At 39.5% G+C, this 18,656-nt stretch overlaps 2 protein-coding genes and 1 non-coding gene across 3 annotated transcripts; 1 reads left to right on the forward strand and 2 right to left on the reverse strand.

The window, feature by feature from the left end:
* Positions 1-3,233: 3,233 nt before the first annotated feature.
* LOC147857478 (low affinity inorganic phosphate transporter 1-like) lies at positions 3,234-4,866 on the forward strand. Its single transcript, XM_087328168.1, has one exon. The coding sequence runs from the start codon at positions 3,250-3,252 to the stop codon at positions 4,864-4,866; it is 1,617 nt and encodes a 538-aa protein (XP_087184294.1). The 5' UTR covers positions 3,234-3,249.
* Positions 4,867-8,179: 3,313 nt separating this feature from the next.
* TRNAP-CGG (transfer RNA proline (anticodon CGG)) lies at positions 8,180-8,251 on the reverse strand. Its single transcript has one exon. It is a non-coding gene; the product is annotated as a tRNA-Pro (tRNA).
* Positions 8,252-9,338: 1,087 nt separating this feature from the next.
* On the reverse strand, positions 9,339-17,085 carry LOC147857480 (plasma membrane ATPase-like). Its single transcript, XM_087328214.1, has 21 exons — positions 16,952-17,085; positions 16,653-16,772; positions 15,670-15,780; positions 15,434-15,571; positions 15,190-15,324; positions 14,563-14,742; positions 14,211-14,417; positions 13,999-14,118; positions 13,776-13,895; positions 13,497-13,619; positions 13,192-13,296; positions 12,811-12,955; positions 12,330-12,494; positions 11,951-12,189; positions 11,685-11,717; positions 11,520-11,601; positions 11,188-11,348; positions 10,874-11,047; positions 10,236-10,418; positions 9,926-10,107; positions 9,339-9,806 (listed from the first exon to the last, which is right to left on the reverse strand). The coding sequence occupies exons 1-21, from the start codon at positions 17,003-17,005 to the stop codon at positions 9,710-9,712; spliced, it is 2,874 nt and encodes a 957-aa protein (XP_087184340.1). The 5' UTR covers positions 17,006-17,085; the 3' UTR covers positions 9,339-9,709.
* Positions 17,086-18,656: the final 1,571 nt, after the last annotated feature.

Consider the following 18,656-nt stretch of genomic DNA (forward strand, 5'->3'; position numbering starts at 1 on the left):
AGGTACCGAACTGGACAACCTGATGGTATCCATCGAAATTGCGGGTGTGGATTCCATATAGGAGACTTTACATCCCCCACCCAAAATACAAAGGACTTGCTCCAATTGACCACTGCACCTGAAGCCTTACAAAATGTGGATATGGCCAATTCTATTTTTTGCAAATTTTCTAAATCACCTTTTAAGTATAGGGCAGTGTCATCTACAAACTCAACATCCCTTATTTCTATATGTGAAAGTGGGACTCGTAGTCCCCGTATACCAATATCTCCAGTATTCAAAAAAGAGATCATTGCCTCAGCAAATAACAAGAACAAGAAAGGAGCCAAAGGACAACCTTGGCGAACTGATCGAGAAATTGAAAACAAGGGTCCATAATTCCCAACTAGTAAGACTCGGTTTTGTGCCAAAATATATAAGGAATAAATTCCTGTTATCCATTCTTTCGAGAATCCAAAACGAGCCAATACACCTTGTAAAAATTCCGAATCAACATGGTCGTAAGCTTTCTCAAAATCAAGCATAACAATGGCCAAGTTTTGATTAGATTTGGCTGCCAAAGTTGCAGATTCCCAAAACGTATAAACATTTTCCAAAATGCTCCTTTCCCGAATGAATCCTATTTGTGACGGATGTATAACTTTAGGCATTATAGTACTAAGTCGTATACTAATTGCTTTAGCTAAAATTTTATACACCGTATTCAATAATGTAATCAGGCGCCATTTCTTGATATCCAATGAAGAACCTTTTGATTTAGGGATAAGGTAAATTAGTCCTTCTGTAAAATATGGAGGCATATTACCCTCCCGAAGAATTTGTTGGAATGTTGTACATAAATCTGCTTTGAACAAGTCCCTATATTTAATGAAGAATGTTGGGGTTAAATCGTACATACCTGGACAACAATTTTTAGGCAAAGCTTGGAGTGCTTCACTCAATTCCTCATAAGTAAGAACGTTTTGGAGCATGACATTCATATCTTGTGTTATTCTTGAACTCAATTTATTCCATATACAAGACCGACTTATTAAATCCTCATTGGAGAAGGAAACAATTGATAATAGGCCAGTATAGTATCGTGTGGCTATTTCTCTCATCACTTGAGGTTTAGATGAGATAATTCCATTCTCGTGTTGTAGTTGTTTGATTGAAACCGAATTATGATTTGGTTTCATGGCATGAAAAAATTCAGTTGTGCATTTATCACCTATTTGGGTCCAATTAGCTGCCTGAGATGATATTGAAATTCTGCACGTTTTTCTAATAGTATAGCAAGTTCTTGTCTCGCTGACCCAAGTTTCTCAGCAATCCACATGCAATGTGGATAACGTTCTTGTAATCATTGTAGAGAAACAAGAGAAATACGTGACCGTTTCTCCTTTTCTTGAAGCATAGAAAACCTCTCCTTGGATTTATCCCTGAAAAATTCTGAAATACATCGTAAGCCATTAGCTACCCGCATAGCCATTGATTCCTGTACAACATCTTTTTGAGACCATAATTCAGCCATTTGTAAGGAAAAGCTATTGTCTAACAACACGTGTTCATGAATTTTCAGATTGAAGAATTCCTTAAGGTTTTGGGTCGAAATTGACAGGATAATTGGAGCATGATCAAAGAAGGTAGTTCCCGGCATTATATGTATTGTACCAGTTGCTGAAATAAATTTTCCAGATACATAGAATCTATCCAATCAAGCTAAATTAGTACCATTTACACGCCTATCCAATTGGTGTTTGTATGAACCATCAAAGGAGCGTGCCAAGCATCTAATATTTGTAAGGAAAACACCAATTGTTCCCACATTGCTAATTCATGGCCATGTATTGTGGTTGAACTACCTCCCATTCTATCAATGGGGTCCTCAAGCATGCTAAAATCACCAGCGATACACCAATGATCACGGGGAGGCAGATTATTTAATAAATCTTTCCAAAATTGTTGCCGTGCAGAGGCAGTATTGGGAGCATATATATTCAAGAGTCCCCATGTAATCTCTCCGTCATGCATAATAACATATTGAGCCCTTCTAGGAATGACCACTTGTTTTTGGATAATGTATGGAATCCACCTCTGAGAAATAGCCATACAAACCCCACCACGGATTTCTGTGTTGCCCACTGCAGGAGACCAGAACATGTCCCAGTTTCCAGATAGAATAGAACCATAACGAGAAATTCTAAAAGTATTTAAATGATGTTCTTTTATTAAAAGAAAATCTAAGGATTACTTTAAGTGATAACACGCTTAATAGTTATCCCACGCCATAGAATTGAATATTACAATTCATACCCTTGTTCATTTTAGAATTAGCCCACACATACTCATCGTAAGATCAGGGAAAAACTACGGAAAAACTATCTCATGGTCAGATATGGTTATGCACGTAACATGCTCTCCCACTTTAAAAAATCACACTCTTACAACGATTATGGTTAAGGATAAACCATAACTAACCATAACATACACATACACATACACATACACATATACATACATACATACATATATATATATATATATATATTACACATACACATACACATACACATACCTACACATACACATATACATACATACATACAGATATATGTATCATGTATGTGTGTATGTATCATGCATGTATGTATGTATACATCAAATATATGGCTCTCAATATTCACATATATATAGTGATATTTTTTTCTCTAAAATTCACACGATATGTATATGATATATCATATATCTATTGCTTTAAAGCTATTATACCGCATGTATACATATGTGATACCAATAGTCTAAATTTAGCAGTTTTTTTTTTCCAGATCCAAACACGTCTGTCTAAAAAAGGAAATGCATGGATTTGAGAGAGAGAAAGCGTGCCGTTTCTGAACAGTTTCTGATTGACGACGAGGGTTTCTTGAATTGAAGGGCTTTTTTTCTGATCGAAGAAGAAAAGAGGGAGGAAGCAGGAAGTGTGTTAGGGTTTCTCTTGACATTAATTCTGCAGCCTCTTTGATCGTCTCCAACCAGGTAGTAAGTAGTATTGTATGTCATGGATCGGTTTGTTTCGTGCGTTTCTTAAATTCGACTGCTTTGATCGCTGGTCGGCAGACAGACAGACAGACAGACAGAGAAACGCCTCCAATTTCGGATCTTTCGGTGGTGCATCAGGAAGGAAGAAAAAAAGGGTGGAAACTGAAGAGGGGTTTTAGGGTTTAGGGTTTCTTCTCTGTTAAAATCACTTTTGTCTTTCTTTGCAAAGTCATGCCATTGGAGGTGTTGTCTGCACTGGACAAAGCCAAGACGCAATGGTACCATTTCACAGCCATAGTGATCGCAGGGATGGGCTTCTTCACAGACGCCTACGATCTCTTCTGCATCTCCACAGTAACCAAGCTCCTGGGCCGCATATACTACTACGACCCGGCCATGAAGGATGTGCCGGGGAGCCTCCCGGCCAGCGTCTCATCGGCCGTCAACGGGGTAGCCTTCTGCGGAACCCTAGTTGGACAGCTCTTCTTCGGCTGGCTCGGCGACAAGCTCGGCCGGAAGAAGGTCTATGGCATAACCCTAATGTTCATGGTCATAAGCTCCATCGCCTCGGGCTTGTCCTTCGGTAGCACCTCCAAGTCCGTCATGGCCACGCTATGCTTCTTCCGCTTCTGGCTCGGGTTCGGGATCGGCGGGGACTACCCGCTCTCGGCCACCATCATGTCGGAATACGCGAACAAGAAGACACGGGGCGCCTTCATCGCGGCCGTCTTCGCCATGCAAGGCTTCGGCATTCTCGGAGGCGCGGCCGTAGCCATTCTCGTGTCGGTCGCCTTCGACAAGGCTTACCCTAGCCCCGCGTTCCACCTCGACCCCGCCGGGTCCACACCTCCCCAAGCCGACTACGTGTGGCGCATCATCTTCATGGCCGGCGCGATCCCGGCCATCTTCACCTACTATTGGCGCATGAAGATGCCCGAGACGGCCCGCTACACGGCCCTCGTAGCCGGCAATGCCACGCAAGCCGCGCTCGATATGACTTGTGTCCTCCAAGTGGAGCTCAGAGCCGAGCCTCTCAAAGTGGCATACATTGTCTCCTCGGATACCCGCGGATTGTTCTCTCGCGACTTCTTGAAGAAGCACGGGCTCCATCTCCTAGGCACCACGGCCACGTGGTTTCTACTCGATATTGCGTTCTATAGCCAAAATCTCTTCCAGAAGGACGTGTTCTCGGCCATCGGCTGGCTCCCTCCGCCCTCCACAATGAGCGCCCTCGAAGAAGTGTATAGAATCTCGAGGGCCCAGGCTTTGATCGCGCTATGTTCGACTGTTCCCGGCTATTGGTTCACGGTCTTTTTGATCGACCGCATCGGTCGGTTTACCATCCAACTCATGGGCTTCTTCATGATGACCGCCTTCATGTTCGCCCTCTCGATCCCATACAACTATTGGCAAGGCACGCCATGCGGAACTGGCTATTGCAATGGGCATCATATCGTGTTTGTCGTATTGTACGCGTTCACATTCTTTTTCGCCAACTTTGGCCCCAATAGCACTACGTTTATCGTGCCGGCAGAAGTGTTTCCGGCACGGTTGCGGTCTACGTGCCATGGAATTTCAGCAGCAGCCGGAAAAGCCGGAGCCATGGTCGGCGCGTTCGGGTTCCTATATGCGGCTCAGAGTCCGACAGAAGGTAAACAGGAACCCGGGTATCCAACTGGGCTAGGTGTGAGAACAGCTTTGATCATGTTGGCTTGTTGCAATGGCTTGGGATTCTTTTTCACCTTCTTGGTCCCCGAGACAAAAGGGAAGTCTCTAGAGGAAATAACAGGAGAAGATAGAGAAGAAGAAACAACAAGAGTCGAGGAATTGACCACTACTTCGATGTGAACTCCCCCTACTATGAGCTTCCTACTATGAGCTTACAGTTGTATGATTTATGGGTTTTTGAAATTGCTCAGTTTTCTCGTGTCTAGGTTGATAATTGATTGGGTGATGTGATCTCCAAATTTTGCGAGTGTAAACGCATTCAACTTTGAGTGTTTTGTTTTTAATGAGATATGAAATTTTGTCCTTCTCTTCGAGGATATTCGACACTTTACTACGAAAGAGTTCTAGATCATTCATCATTCTTGAGGGGCCAACAAAACATCATGGTATCATGCCATTGGTGGAGCATAGGAGGTATTGCTTCATCGAAACTTGTTTGATCTCTTAATAGAAAAAACAACTTTTAAAATCCATTGTTATTAGAAACTTGTTTTTCTCTTTGTAATACAGCTTCTTTTTAAATCCATGATCAAAGTGCGCAACTCAAATCTTAGGTACACAATCCTAAAGAGGACAAAGAGTTCTTTGAAAATGTGCTTTTCAAACCTACCATGATTTCTTGTTAAATCTAGAGATACAGTCTCAAGTCTAGTTGAAATTGGGTAGGAAAGAATATTGTTATAACTTTTCAACATGAAGTGAGGGGGGGAATTTTTGATAATGTTGTCTACTAAGGGGTAAAGTTCATATAATCCCTTATGCTATTGGCACTTTTCTATATTGCATATTTAACTCTTCGATGTGATCGTCTCATCTTCTCGAGTTAAATAACAATGTCATTTAGTTGTGTCCAAGTGGGGCAATAGTGGCCATCAGATACCTAAAGGATCCTTTTGTTAATGTTGTCTTTCGTATTTTGATCAAGTAAATCTTCTTCCAAAAGTAATACCCCACCTTAAAGTACATGTTTTTTGGTTTCTCATGATTTATTCCACAATTCAGGGTTAGGTGACCTATTCTAAAATTATGAGTGCAATGTAGAAGATGTCACTTGATCGTGTTAGTAAAATCTATATCTTACATTATTGATTGACAAGTGTAATTCTTTTTGGCCTTTGTGTTGTGAAACCTCAAAGTGAGATACAATTCTAGAAAGGATATACACTTCAAAAGTACCTTGTCCAATTCCGAAAAATTGCTATCCTAATTTCATCGCATAAAGTGAGAAGCATTTGCGTACATGGTTGTGTTTGAGCCATAAAGTGGAGTACATTCCAAAAATACATTGTCCACTTTCCAAAATTTTCTATCCTAATTTCAATGTATAAAGTGGCAAGCATTTGCATTAATGGTTGTGTTTGTCACTTTGTGAGCCAAGACATGGATGCGTATATGCAAGGTATATCAAACCTCCATGTATGTATGTACAACATACACAAGTATTTGATATTGAATGAACAAAGGCCTTCCATTTTGTGTTTACTTTGCCTAAATTTGTTGAAGGAAATCACACAATAAGTTCTCAAGATTCATATTGGCCAAGGAAGCAACAATAAAAAATACTAAAATTTGTGCTATAAGCATTGATTGGATCACCTGCATATTAACGTGCATTTGTGAAGTCTAGTAATCCCAATATTGCAACTTGCCTTAGATCTTTTCCAGTGCCCAATCCACTTAATCTTTGGAGGTTGAAACATTGTATGTAGCGCATCCAATATATTGGATAATTTGATATTTAGGAGGCCCAAATTTTTCCTAGTCCAATAAATAGAATGTCATTGATCAACTTTAGGATGACTCTACTTAGATTTATCAAAAATAAACCTCAATCCTACAATTGAAGCATGACATCAAGTGCCCTTGTTACAATTTGGGAAGCTTGAGCCATGGTCTTTTCTATTTAGTGTGAAAAAAACAGTTATTTGTTGAATCACTAGAAAAAAAATGCAATGAATTACCAATCGATGACGTCAAGATTGTTATGAACTAGAATGGTTTGTAACTCTTGTTTGGTCATAAACAAAACAAGTAAGATTGAGACCTAGCATAGTAAAGACCATATACACCAAGAAATGTTGATTGGCCAATCAATCATGTTGGTATTGCTCCTGTATGTAAACCATACGCTTTCATGTGTAAAATACAATGCAGAAAACGTTTTCAATACAAGGGATTACATAGAACACAAATAATTGGCTTCCATATGTAAGATAAAAAGCAAGGGAAAGTTTAGGTTCATAAAAAAGTTTTGTTTGATAGGAATACTCCTACCAAAATATAAGTAAAGATAAAAGAGTACCTTGAGTACAATATGTATATTCAATAGGTTCCTTTTAAACCCCCCACAAATTTGAAGGCAAGCCATGTGCTTGGAGACAAACTATTGAATAACATTAGCAATGTATCTAGGTATGTATTATGTACTATAGGTAAGCGTATGTGGGAACATCTTTCAACCCCTTGCCTTATTGTGATTTGACATAGACGGATATATTGCGATTTGGGTCATAATCAATTACCTAACCTCAAAACTATGTTTGGTTTTTACAAACAAGAGTCTTTCTGGGATCTTGAATGTACAAAGTGTGTGAAATGGTCGAGAATCATACTACTAGACCAAACGCCCTTTCAAGATATACCCCTCACAAGGACGGGTTTCGAGAGTTGAACTCGAGATCTCTCGCACACAAAGCGAAAATCATACCACTAGACCAAACGTCATTTCAAGGAATACCTTTCCTCACAAGAAAGAATATTTGGAGGATTGAAGGGGTACTATTACTAGGGGCATTTCGAAAATCGAACTCGAGACCTCTCGCACCGGAAGCGAGAATCATAACACTAGACCAAATGCCCTTTCAAAGGAAGACTTTTGGGAGGATTGAACAAGGGGAATTTCGAGAATCAAACTCGAGGCCTCTCGCACCCAAAACGAGAATCATACCACTAGACCAAAGTCCACAAGGAAGACATTTTGGAGGATTGAACAAGGGGTGTTTCGAGAATCGAACTCCAGACCTCCCGCGCCCGAAGCGAGAATCATACCATAGAGTAGATGCCACAAGGAAGAGATGTTGGAGGATTGAACAAGGGGTGTTTCGAGAATCGAACTCAAGGCCTCTCGCACCCGAAGCGAGAAACATACCACAGAGCAACCAAGAGATGTTGGAGGATTGAACAAGGGGCGTTTCGAGAATCGAACTCGAGACCTCCTACGCCTGAAGCGAGAAACATACCACAAAGCAGATGCCCTTACAAGGATGAGATTTTGGAGGATTGAAGGGGTAAGGGATACCCCTCACAAGCTATTACAAGTGGCATTTCGAGAATTGAACTCGAAGCCAGAATCATACCACTAGACCAAACGCCCTTTCAAGGGATACCCCTCACAAGGAAAAATATTTGAAGGATTGAAGGGGTACTATTAAAAGGGGCATTTCGAGAATCGAACTCGAGACCTCTCACACCCGAAGCGAGAATCATACCACTAGACCAAATGCCCTTTCAAGGGATACCCCTCACAAGGAAGAATATTTGAAGGATTAAAGGGGAATTTCGAGAATCAAACTTGAGACATCTCACACTCGAAGCATACCACTAGACCAAACGCCCTTAAAAGGAATACCCTTCACAAGGAAGAATATTTGGAGGACAACATACTTAATTTAGTTGTAGGGCTATTTTAACATGATATGGACCATTGGTTAGGCAACCCAATGAATATAAAGTTAAAAGAAAAAATAATGATTGCGACTTGTCATATAACATATTCTAAATTCTAATCGCATAAGTGATACAACTGAAATATGTGATTGTCAATTGAATATTAGTCAACCTTTGTATACGGTGTAATATAATTCCATCGCTTTCGTATTCTCTATTTATTTTATTCATGGTGTAATCAATGTTAAATAGTGTACCACTGTACTCTCTCCCTCCCTCCCTCTCTCTCCTGTCATACATTCTCTAATTCTGACAAGAGGTGACGATGAGGTCATAGACAGAAGTTGAGAGCATACAGAGTTGAGTTAGAGCATTACTCATAGTGTTATCATTCTCCCAAAAATAATGATAAGTAGGAATGCCCTTGGGTATTATATCTAACCTAGCCCTCATGTATTATACCAAATTGTATCTAACCTTGGGTATTACTATTATACACAAACCTACTTGTCATGAAAGAACTTACAATCCATGCCAAGCAAAATATTACCAACATATGAGCTAAGGAATTTCAATCTAAGTGGTACATACATAGCTGAGTACATCAAATGCCCAATTCTAGAAACCAACAAGAGAGCTTATATTGATGCACACATAAGGGCTTGTGTTTGTGCCCTTATATGGATGTTTAGATACCCATGGAAGAACTTATGAATCCTTATGACCATATCTAGACTTTTGGACACCCATACACGTATTTTTTTCATTAATAGCATTGCATCTTTTCACAAACCTATGCATCTACTGAAGCTTTTTTTATCATATAAGAATGCAATACACAAAATTCATGCACCAATATTGTAAATGATTCACCGTTAAGACATCTCCAAGATCAGATTTGTGATATACACAACGTCCCATTCATGCTAGCAAGAATATATTCAGCTTTATTCAAAAGATATAAACAATTCATTCCCTACACTTTTTGCATGTGAGAGTGCGTGATACAACGGACCATACTGTTTATCCAAACTAACAAACAAAATCAATTGTTTTATTCGACACCTTTTTGAGGTTCACGGATTTACACATTCGTCCAACCCCCCTCGCCCCTTTTTTTTCAGATTTTACTAAGGTGAATAAGAGATTACATGCCCTATCAAAACCAAACCGTAGTTTTTTACAACAAAAGTTCTCTTCTAGGAACTTCAATACCCCAAAGATTCAATCCGAGGAATTTGCTGAAGTCCTCAAAGCGAGTTTTGAGCAGCAAAAACAAAAACAGCAAATACATCCATCAAACTGTATAAGATTGCTGGATGGTATTGATATCCAGTCCTTTCAGCCTCACAACTGATTCCACGTGCCCCTTCAAGGTGTTCAATTCTCTCAACCTGTTTCAAACAGAAATTATAAGCATCAGAGTCGGAATATAATTAACGGCATGCCAATCACCATAGCCATAACAGTGACCAAGACTGTTCATAATACAGAATATCCTTAACTCACACACCTTGCTATCTCAGCACGTCTTTTGGCTTGTTCAGCTATCTCTGTCAATTCATAGTAACTGCTCCTATCCGAGAACATTTTGCTTGGCTCCGGAGGCTGTAGACCATGCAATGTTCTTTGAGCTTGCGCCCACTGTGCCTCTCTCGCTTCCTTTCCGTAATCCTTTTGGCTCGTGAATGCAATCTGACATACAACGCCATCAAAAATAAGCGTTAGAGTCTCGTCCACAATTTAAATTGAAACTGAATTGGAAGAAATCAATGAATCAAGAAAAAACTTTATCCATTTCACACAATTCCATCCATTTTTACCTTTCGTTCAATGAGATTATTCCATGCTTTTCCACTCAAAACGTATCGGACAGCAAACTTGATGATATCCAATGGGAGGTAAGTTATAATGCTAAATAGCCAGATAACTCCAGCCCATCCCCAGCCAATGCCTCTAATATTAGCAAATCCCCATGTTGCATACACAGCTAGAAGGGTTGCAACCTATAACCAAAAAAGAAAGCTTATAACATTTCGACTTTATCATAACAGAACACACCCTAAAAACTTAATGAACCCTAACCCTAAACTTGAACATACACACATTACTAGCATACATGCATTACTTGGGCACTTGAAAGACTTCACACAGCATACAAACATTCCCCTGAACCCAAAAGCTTGAATAAACACATCATTTGTAACGTGTCAAATATGTGCCACAGACTAAACCCAAAGCCCTAAACTTAAATATACATGCATACCAGTTCAGCAATAACAAAGGGTTGAGTCTTTAACACAAACGCATCTCACCAAACACTAAACCCCATACGGACCATTATTTGTAATATATAAATTTCAGCAGTAACAAATGGGTCAAGACTTGACAAAAAAGCATATGAACAAACCCTAGACCCTAAACATGGATAAACGCACATTCCTTGTAATACGATACATACCAGTTGGGCAATAATAAAAGCAATCATTAATAGTAGTCCAGGACGCTCCACAAATGACCAGCTTCGGGACCTTGTCACAAAAATGAGTGCTTGACTTATAATGCTCACTTGCAAGTATACTGCGGCTGTAAGTTGGCTGTTACTCCAACTTATATCTCGGACATGGAAGTGTCGCTGTGATTTTAGGAAACGCAATTCATTAGGAAAAACTTTCTTTGGATCTTAGAAAGGACCTAATAATAAAGTGCAGAAATGTGTGCAATTCCCACCCCAGCTATTTGGAACCCCAATTGGAAATAAATAAAAACACTTACGGGGAAAAAATCTGTCTTATGCGCAGCCCAGAAGAAAAGAACTGTCATAAGTGCAAGGTAAGTTCCAAGAACGACACCAGTGGCAAAAATTTCCTTCAGCTTCCAGCTATCTGGTAATGGAGAAGGTTTGACTCGATCCTTCGATATAGTCATGATGGTGCCTGGCAAAAAGAAAAAACATTGTGTAAGATACAATTCCTTGGTTGGATACATCCAGCATCATAGCTAGATTTATCGACATCCATCTCTCTATCTATCTATCTATCAACCTATCCATCTATATACACATATATTCTATTAAGTGTGACACACATAAAAATGCACACACTTACCATCGTTCAATATGGCAATAATAAGAACCATGAAAGGAGAGAAGTCGAACTTCCAAATTAGTGCAAGAAGCAGAAAACCAACCTGCACACATGCACGCAATCCATAAATGGAGAACACGCTTTTTTGAGACAAAGTTCACTTGAGAAACCAAATCTTTTCCTTACCACAATACGGATGGTAATGGAGACAGCATATATCTGTGACAAAAATGTACAAATTTGAGTTCTAGTTCATATACAATATATACTATGTAATCCACACGTAGTATAGGGAAGACACAAAAAGTGCAGAAGTCATTCCATCATTGACTCATATTTCATTGCTTAATATTCACATAACCTCACAAAAAAGAGGACATGGACCTTCCTAAAGAGATTTTTGTTTTTAAAAAAGAACAGATATCCATAACAAAGACAAAAAAACTTCTTACAGTGTAGTTCTTCATCCTTTGAAATATAGCACGGCTTGTAAGGACAGCACTAATAATGACACTCAATCCAGGCTCAGTTAGCACAATATCTGATGCACTTCTTGCAGCATCTGTTGCATCAGAAACCGCGATACCTATATCGGCTTTCTTTAGTGCAGGAGCATCATTCACACCATCACCAGTCATACCACAAATGTGTTTCTTCTCTTGTAGACGTTTTACTATCTCGTATTTGTGTTCTACCCAAGCAAAAAACAATGAACCATTTCAAAAATGTCATTAACTTTGTATCTCTCTATATATAAGAGTGAGAGAGCGAATCATATCAAGATTCGATGACAAAAAAAAGATGAAAAAGATCAATGGAAAAAAAAGAAACCTGGAAAGACTCCAGCAAATCCATCAGCCTTCTCAATGAGTTCATCAATGGGGAGAGATGCGATTGATTCATCTTTATGCTGGCCTAATAATGATGATGATGGATACATGTTGGTTCCCATACCAAGTCTTCGCCCAGTCTCTTTTGCAATAGCTAGCTGGTCACCTGGTTTACAAGAAGTAACATTAGCAATAACAATAAAAGAAAAAACTAACGAGAATTTAACCAAAAACAATGAGATGAATTAGCTTCTTTTGGTTAATCAACCCAGTGCTCATTTGTTCACATTCTTGACGAAAGTACTGAAATTATACTATGTCTGATTACCTAAAAGAACATGACCTTCTATTAGAACACTGCTTAAAACTTCCATGGGTGTTACTAAAATTCCCAAAATGCCCTATTTTTTGGAGGGGGTATATCTATGCATTTGGACATGGATATGCTTTTCAATAATCTCATTATATGATATTATTATTACCAGTAATCATTTTCACATTTACTCCCAAGTTCAAAGCTTGCCGGATTGTCTCAGCACTGTCATGGCGAGGCGGGTCAAAGAGAGGCAATATTCCAACAAATTGCCAAGGTCCTCCCTCGCTCTCTTTGCTCTTTTCGGGCACTTCCTGATCACATATTAAACAATTAAAGGTAAATTTAACATAATAAACCACGATTGAAATATCTTTCACAGCTTTTATCAATTTACAATTTTTACAACCACTCAGAAGAAAAGTAAAAAAGTTCACAAACCCATGCAATGAATGAGATTTAGCTTAGCTCAACTCCGTTTTGAATTGTTAGGGTCTTTACAAATTTGACCAGACATTACATTGAGATCCTCGAGGGATCAACCACCAACCTGTCGAGCAACGGCCAATGAACGGAGACCCCTCTCAGCAAACTTCTCGATAACAGCATGCGCTCTCCCCTCAATTTCTGATCGGTTGTGAGCCAATGCAATCATCTAGAAAATTCACATGAAGAAAATTCTGAAAACCAAACAACATGCATGTGTATATAGAAGGCCCAAAAAAAAACTAACTCAAAAAGACAAAGTAACATATACTGTAGAATAAATTAAAAAATCTTAGGCTACCAAAAGAAACATTTGCTATAAGAAAGAATAAAAATCAGAAAAGAGCTCAGTTAACTTATAAACGCTACCTGCTCAGGAGCACCTTTGCTCGCCCTATGCCATTTACCATGGGCATCAATATATGTTAGAGCTGTCCGTTTGTCATTGGGATTGAATGGAAGAAAATGTACTTCTGTTACATTGGCACGGGCCTGAAATTTCATGAACAAAGAAGAAGAAAAAACTAACACGTTTTTTTAAACTGCATACATTTTTAAATCTAAAAGCATATTTTTGCTGACAGTAAAATGTATAGATTATTTTTCTTATTGAAATTAAGTGATCCATTTTAAGTTGCAATTTTTTACCTCCTTCGGATCAGCTAACATGCCAACAATGGCCGTGTCAATAGCATCTTGATTCTCTGTCCTTGAGGCTCTTGCTGCGAGAAGTACTACCAAATCCTTATCTACTCCTTTACCAAACACCTGTAAATGTGGAGCCAAAGCCTCATTACAAATTTGACGAGATAAAGCATTTCTTATAAAAATGTAGAATATAATATTAACAATTAGATTTTTTTAAGCTTGCCTCGATTAGATTTTTATCCACTGTAAGTTTATTCAGAGTCAAAGTTCCAGTCTTATCACTGCACAAAACGTCCATTCCTGCCATTTCTTCAATAGCAGTCATTCTCTTTGTAATAGCACCCTGGGCACAAGTACAGTAAAACCAGATTACTAACATGCAAAAAAGACTTTATCAAGTAACTTTTCCAATCATATAATATGAATATATATTACCTGCTGAGAAAGACGGTGAGATCCGATAGCCATAGTCACAGAAAGGACTGTGGGCATAGCTATCGGAATTCCTCCAATAAGTAAGACCAATAGATTGTTGATTCCATCTCTATAAGCTCTGTGTTGTATGGGGTACATGACAATAATCTCGATAACAATTCCGATCGCAATCGAGCAGATGCAAAAATTACCGATAGCAGTCAAAACCTAAAAAAAAGAACATAACGCACTCACATGAATTCACAACACCCAAGCATAAGAAAAGACAACGTGATAACTTGGATAATAGAAACAGAGAACCATATAGCAATTATATGCTTCTAATGAAAATAGGATGGTGGTGGTAGGTTACCTTCTGGAAATGACCAACTTGATTAGTTGAATCAACAAGATGAGCAGCTTTTCCGAAAAAGGTATGGACACCAGTGGCGATAACCACAGCTTCTAGTTCCCCTTGCTTACATGTTGAGCCAGAGAACACCTCATCTCCAGGTTTCTTTGTCACTGGTAGTGACTCGCCCGTCAACGCAGACTGTAATGAAGTTGAATGTCAAAGGAAGTAGAAGCAAAACATGATTCACAAATACAATCAATAACCGAATGTGAATCACGATTATAATCAACAGCATGCAAATCACAAAACCCAGGTTCAAGCCTTATCAAAGATGTCTGTAAGGGTAAGCCAGGATTCGTAGGTCTATGTATCTAAACAATAGCTATTTGAGACTGTGCTGACCCCAATTTGATGATGTTGATTGGGTACCAAGAGAATGAGATAGTGTTCACCTCCCATAACATTGCATAGCATGCATTGCTCTCATAATTGAGTAGGTTTATTTGCTTTTATTGCTTCATTGACTCTTACATATCTTTGAGTGTTCACACTAACATATCCACCCACAAAATCTAACCTGAAACCTAGCTTGGTATTATCTAGCTTGTTCAGTCCTTATGGTTCTGCGTATAGACAATCTTATACCTGATCAATCTTTAGTGGATCACCCTCCAACAATCTAGCATCAGCAGAAACAATATCACCCAATTTGATACTGATTATATCTCCCGGAACAAGTATTGCCGCATCCTGTTCACTCCACTGACCATCGCGAAGAACCTGAAGCAAGCAATTGCACGTTGAATAACAAAACCTTATATATGTTTCTTATTAAAACTCCACACAACCCATCTTTTGAGCAAAGCTAAAGAGTGAACAGAAATCCAACCTTAGTTTTTGGTGCTAGTTTAGCCATAAGCGCAGCTGCTGCATTTCCAGCATTGTTTTCTTCAATAAAGGATATGGTCGAGTTTATCACTAGCAAGACCATAATTCCAACAAAATCTTCCCAATCTGGGGGTGCTTTCTGTATATGTAAAAGAAAATTAGGAGATTTCAAACAAGCCAAAAAACCTTTCAGATTCTATACAAATAAAAAATTCACATGTGGTGGTGAATACATACTTTTCCCTTCTCTTTCCCATTAGCCAATGCAATAGCCATGATTGCAGCAGCTTCCATGACCCATGAGAGAGGATTCCACATAAAACCAAGGAACTTGAGAATTTTGCTTTCCTGGAGAACAATTAATAACACATCCATAAGTTACACCGTAACAGGCAACAGTATTGAGCTAAATCTAGCTCCCTAACTAGCAATTACATCATTACATGCTTCAGGGGCTAAACCTTGTTAATCCAGCAAACACTAATTCTAGTTAGTCAGAATTAGTGTTTGCCAGATTAACTAGGTTAAGCCCCTGAAGCATAGAAATTGGGGTTTTTCCTCCCAAGTATGAAACCATTAATCCTCAATGCTTGCGAAATTTATATGATAGGTACACTCAAGGGCAAAGTTGCGCATTACATGGCCGGGCTATGCATGGATATATGGGTTGTGCTATGCAAGGATAGATGTTTGTTCGGCTATGTTATGCATAGATGGATATGTTGAGCTATGTTATGCATGGATGTAAGTATGTATTTTCGGCCTCTACCATACTATTTAACTCGTTCGACCAAATTGGTGGGTAGGAAGGGGATGGATACGGGTGCCTACAAGCAAACGAAGTTCTTTTCTAGGTGATATATGATAGGATATGCCTGGTTGGATGCGTTCTGTCATTCTGTTCATGGATATGAGTGAATTCCATGTGTAAAATCCACGTTACACCCGGGAGGATATGCTGGGATATGCCATACTGTGTTAGGATGGACGTGTTGGGATATGCTATGCTATGCTATGGAGGGACCTGTGCCAATCAAGCATTATAAGAAAAAGAAGGGTTTTTAAGAGTATGCATGGATGGATGTGTTTAAAATTGAGTATGAGGGGCTTTAAAGAGTATTGATACAAAAACCCTTCTCTTCCAGAACCCTAATACCCTGTGGATAGCTCAAAATTAAAATTGTAAGAAAGGAGAACCGATAGATTTATGATCCTCTTACAGATTTCTCTTCAAGTTTATTAAACCCAAAAATCTTGAGGCGACTCTCTCCTTCCTCTGTGGTCAAACCTTCTTTGGTGCATCGTAGTTGCTCAAAAACTTCCTCAATAGGTATTCTTTCCTGGAAAAGAAGCAAGAAGAAGAGTTCAGAATTTCCATATAACCACCATACAACACAAAACAGAAGGCCATAGTGAGAGCAAGAAAATCAATAGAAATGGGGGGGGGGGGGGGGAATAAAGGGGGAGAAAATTCAGTTCCGAGGTGGGTTTTTATTCGATTGCCGGGTAGTATAATTACCAAATCCACGGTTTCTTTATTAAGGGCCTCGAGGCCAAGCGTTTTCTCATCCATGGCTGGAGCTCGAGGAGGGAACAAACGGAAGATAGGGGGGTTTTATTTTTTTTAGGGGGGGATTTGCAGAAAGAAAGAGAAGAAGGGGGAAGCTGGAGAGCTAAATTTGGGAGAGGAACATGGCAGAGCAAGGCAGCAGGAAGAGAGAGAGAGAGGCAGGGAGGGAGGGAGAGAAGATAAAAGAAAAGGAAGGGGGGAAGACAGACAGAGAGAGAGAGGCGTATGGATAAAGAAGCTCTGATTACCAGTATACGCTATATATATACATACATACATACATACATTATAGATTTTATATGTATGTATATATAAATGTATATGTCTGTGTCTGTGTGGGACTGTGGAGCAGGGGAAGCAGGGGAAACAGGGGAAGCAGAGGAAACAGGGGAAGGAAGCGGAGCGCCGTCCAAACTGACGGCGCCCCCCCCCCGTCATCTCTGACGCCCCGCCGTCAACGTGGGCGTCTTCTGGCCCCCCAGTCAACTGTTTTTCCTAGCTTTTTTGGGCTGACCCTTTCTTTTCCTTCTTCCTTCTCCTTTTTTTTCTTGCTTTTTTTTTGGGGGGGGGCTCTCTCTCTCTCTCTCTTTGCTTTCTTGCTTTCTTGCTTTTTCGCCTTTTTGCTTTTTTGCTTTTTTGCTTTTTTCTTTTGGGGAAGGGTCCTATGGTTCCTCCTCCTCCTCCTCCTCTTCTTCTTCTTCTTCTTCTTCTTCTTCTTCTTCTTCTTCTTCTTGGTGTTCCCCTCTTCCCTCTTTCAGTTCTCTTATGTGTCCACCACCACCACGCCCATTGAAATGGAATCGATAGAGAACGATCGAAACGGATAACGAGAGACAACTGATCGACGACGACAACTGGACGCCCACGAAAACGAGGCTAGTTCAATTACATGAGTGGAGGAGGGGGGGGGGGGGGGGGGGTATGGGGGGAGAGTTCAAACGAAAAGAGAAGAAAAAGTATCACAAAGGATACTCTCTCTCTCTCTCTCCCTTTGCTTGCTTGTCTAGATAAGGACGTGCTTAAAGACACACTTTTAAAATGTGTGTGTATGTGTGTGTGTGCGTGCGTGCGTGCATGCATGTGTTTATGTGTGTGTAACACTTTGGACCATAGGGAGAGATGTCTTCAATCTACAGTATCAGCCTAGATTCTCACCGACCCATCGGTGCGTGATATTCTGTGTCGCAACTCCTCCCTTGGGAGAGAGATTCTTCTTCTTGTTTAGTGGTACATATATTATTAGCCTAGAGTCGCCTAGACCCATACGTGACACACAAAATTGCACCTCGATAATCCTATTATATCTATAACACCGAGAGGTCAACCACCATTAATATGTATGTTGTAATTAGGATCAATCACGAGATCAATGATCGGTATAAAAAGTTGTTACTCCTTATCACTTTGTGATTCATGATGGTTTTGGTGTTTATGATATTAAAGTGAATAACAATTATTAATCTCTTACAACGAAATTGATTATATAAATAAGGACGGTAATCATAGATCGCATTAAGATGCAACAAAGGTTTGTATAGGTCAGCCTTTTTTCATTACCGAGGTCAAAATATCGGTATTTTCTAAAATATTGAGGATTGTGGGTGATATTAGGCAAATATGCATTGTAAGACTAAGAAAGCAATTTACATTTTAA

This window comes from Azolla caroliniana, unplaced genomic scaffold (genome assembly GCF_043228905.1).
Source record: "Azolla caroliniana isolate FFs.n. ecotype wild unplaced genomic scaffold, voAzoCaro1.0.p SCAF_12, whole genome shotgun sequence".
NCBI lineage: Eukaryota > Viridiplantae > Streptophyta > Polypodiopsida > Salviniales > Salviniaceae > Azolla > Azolla caroliniana.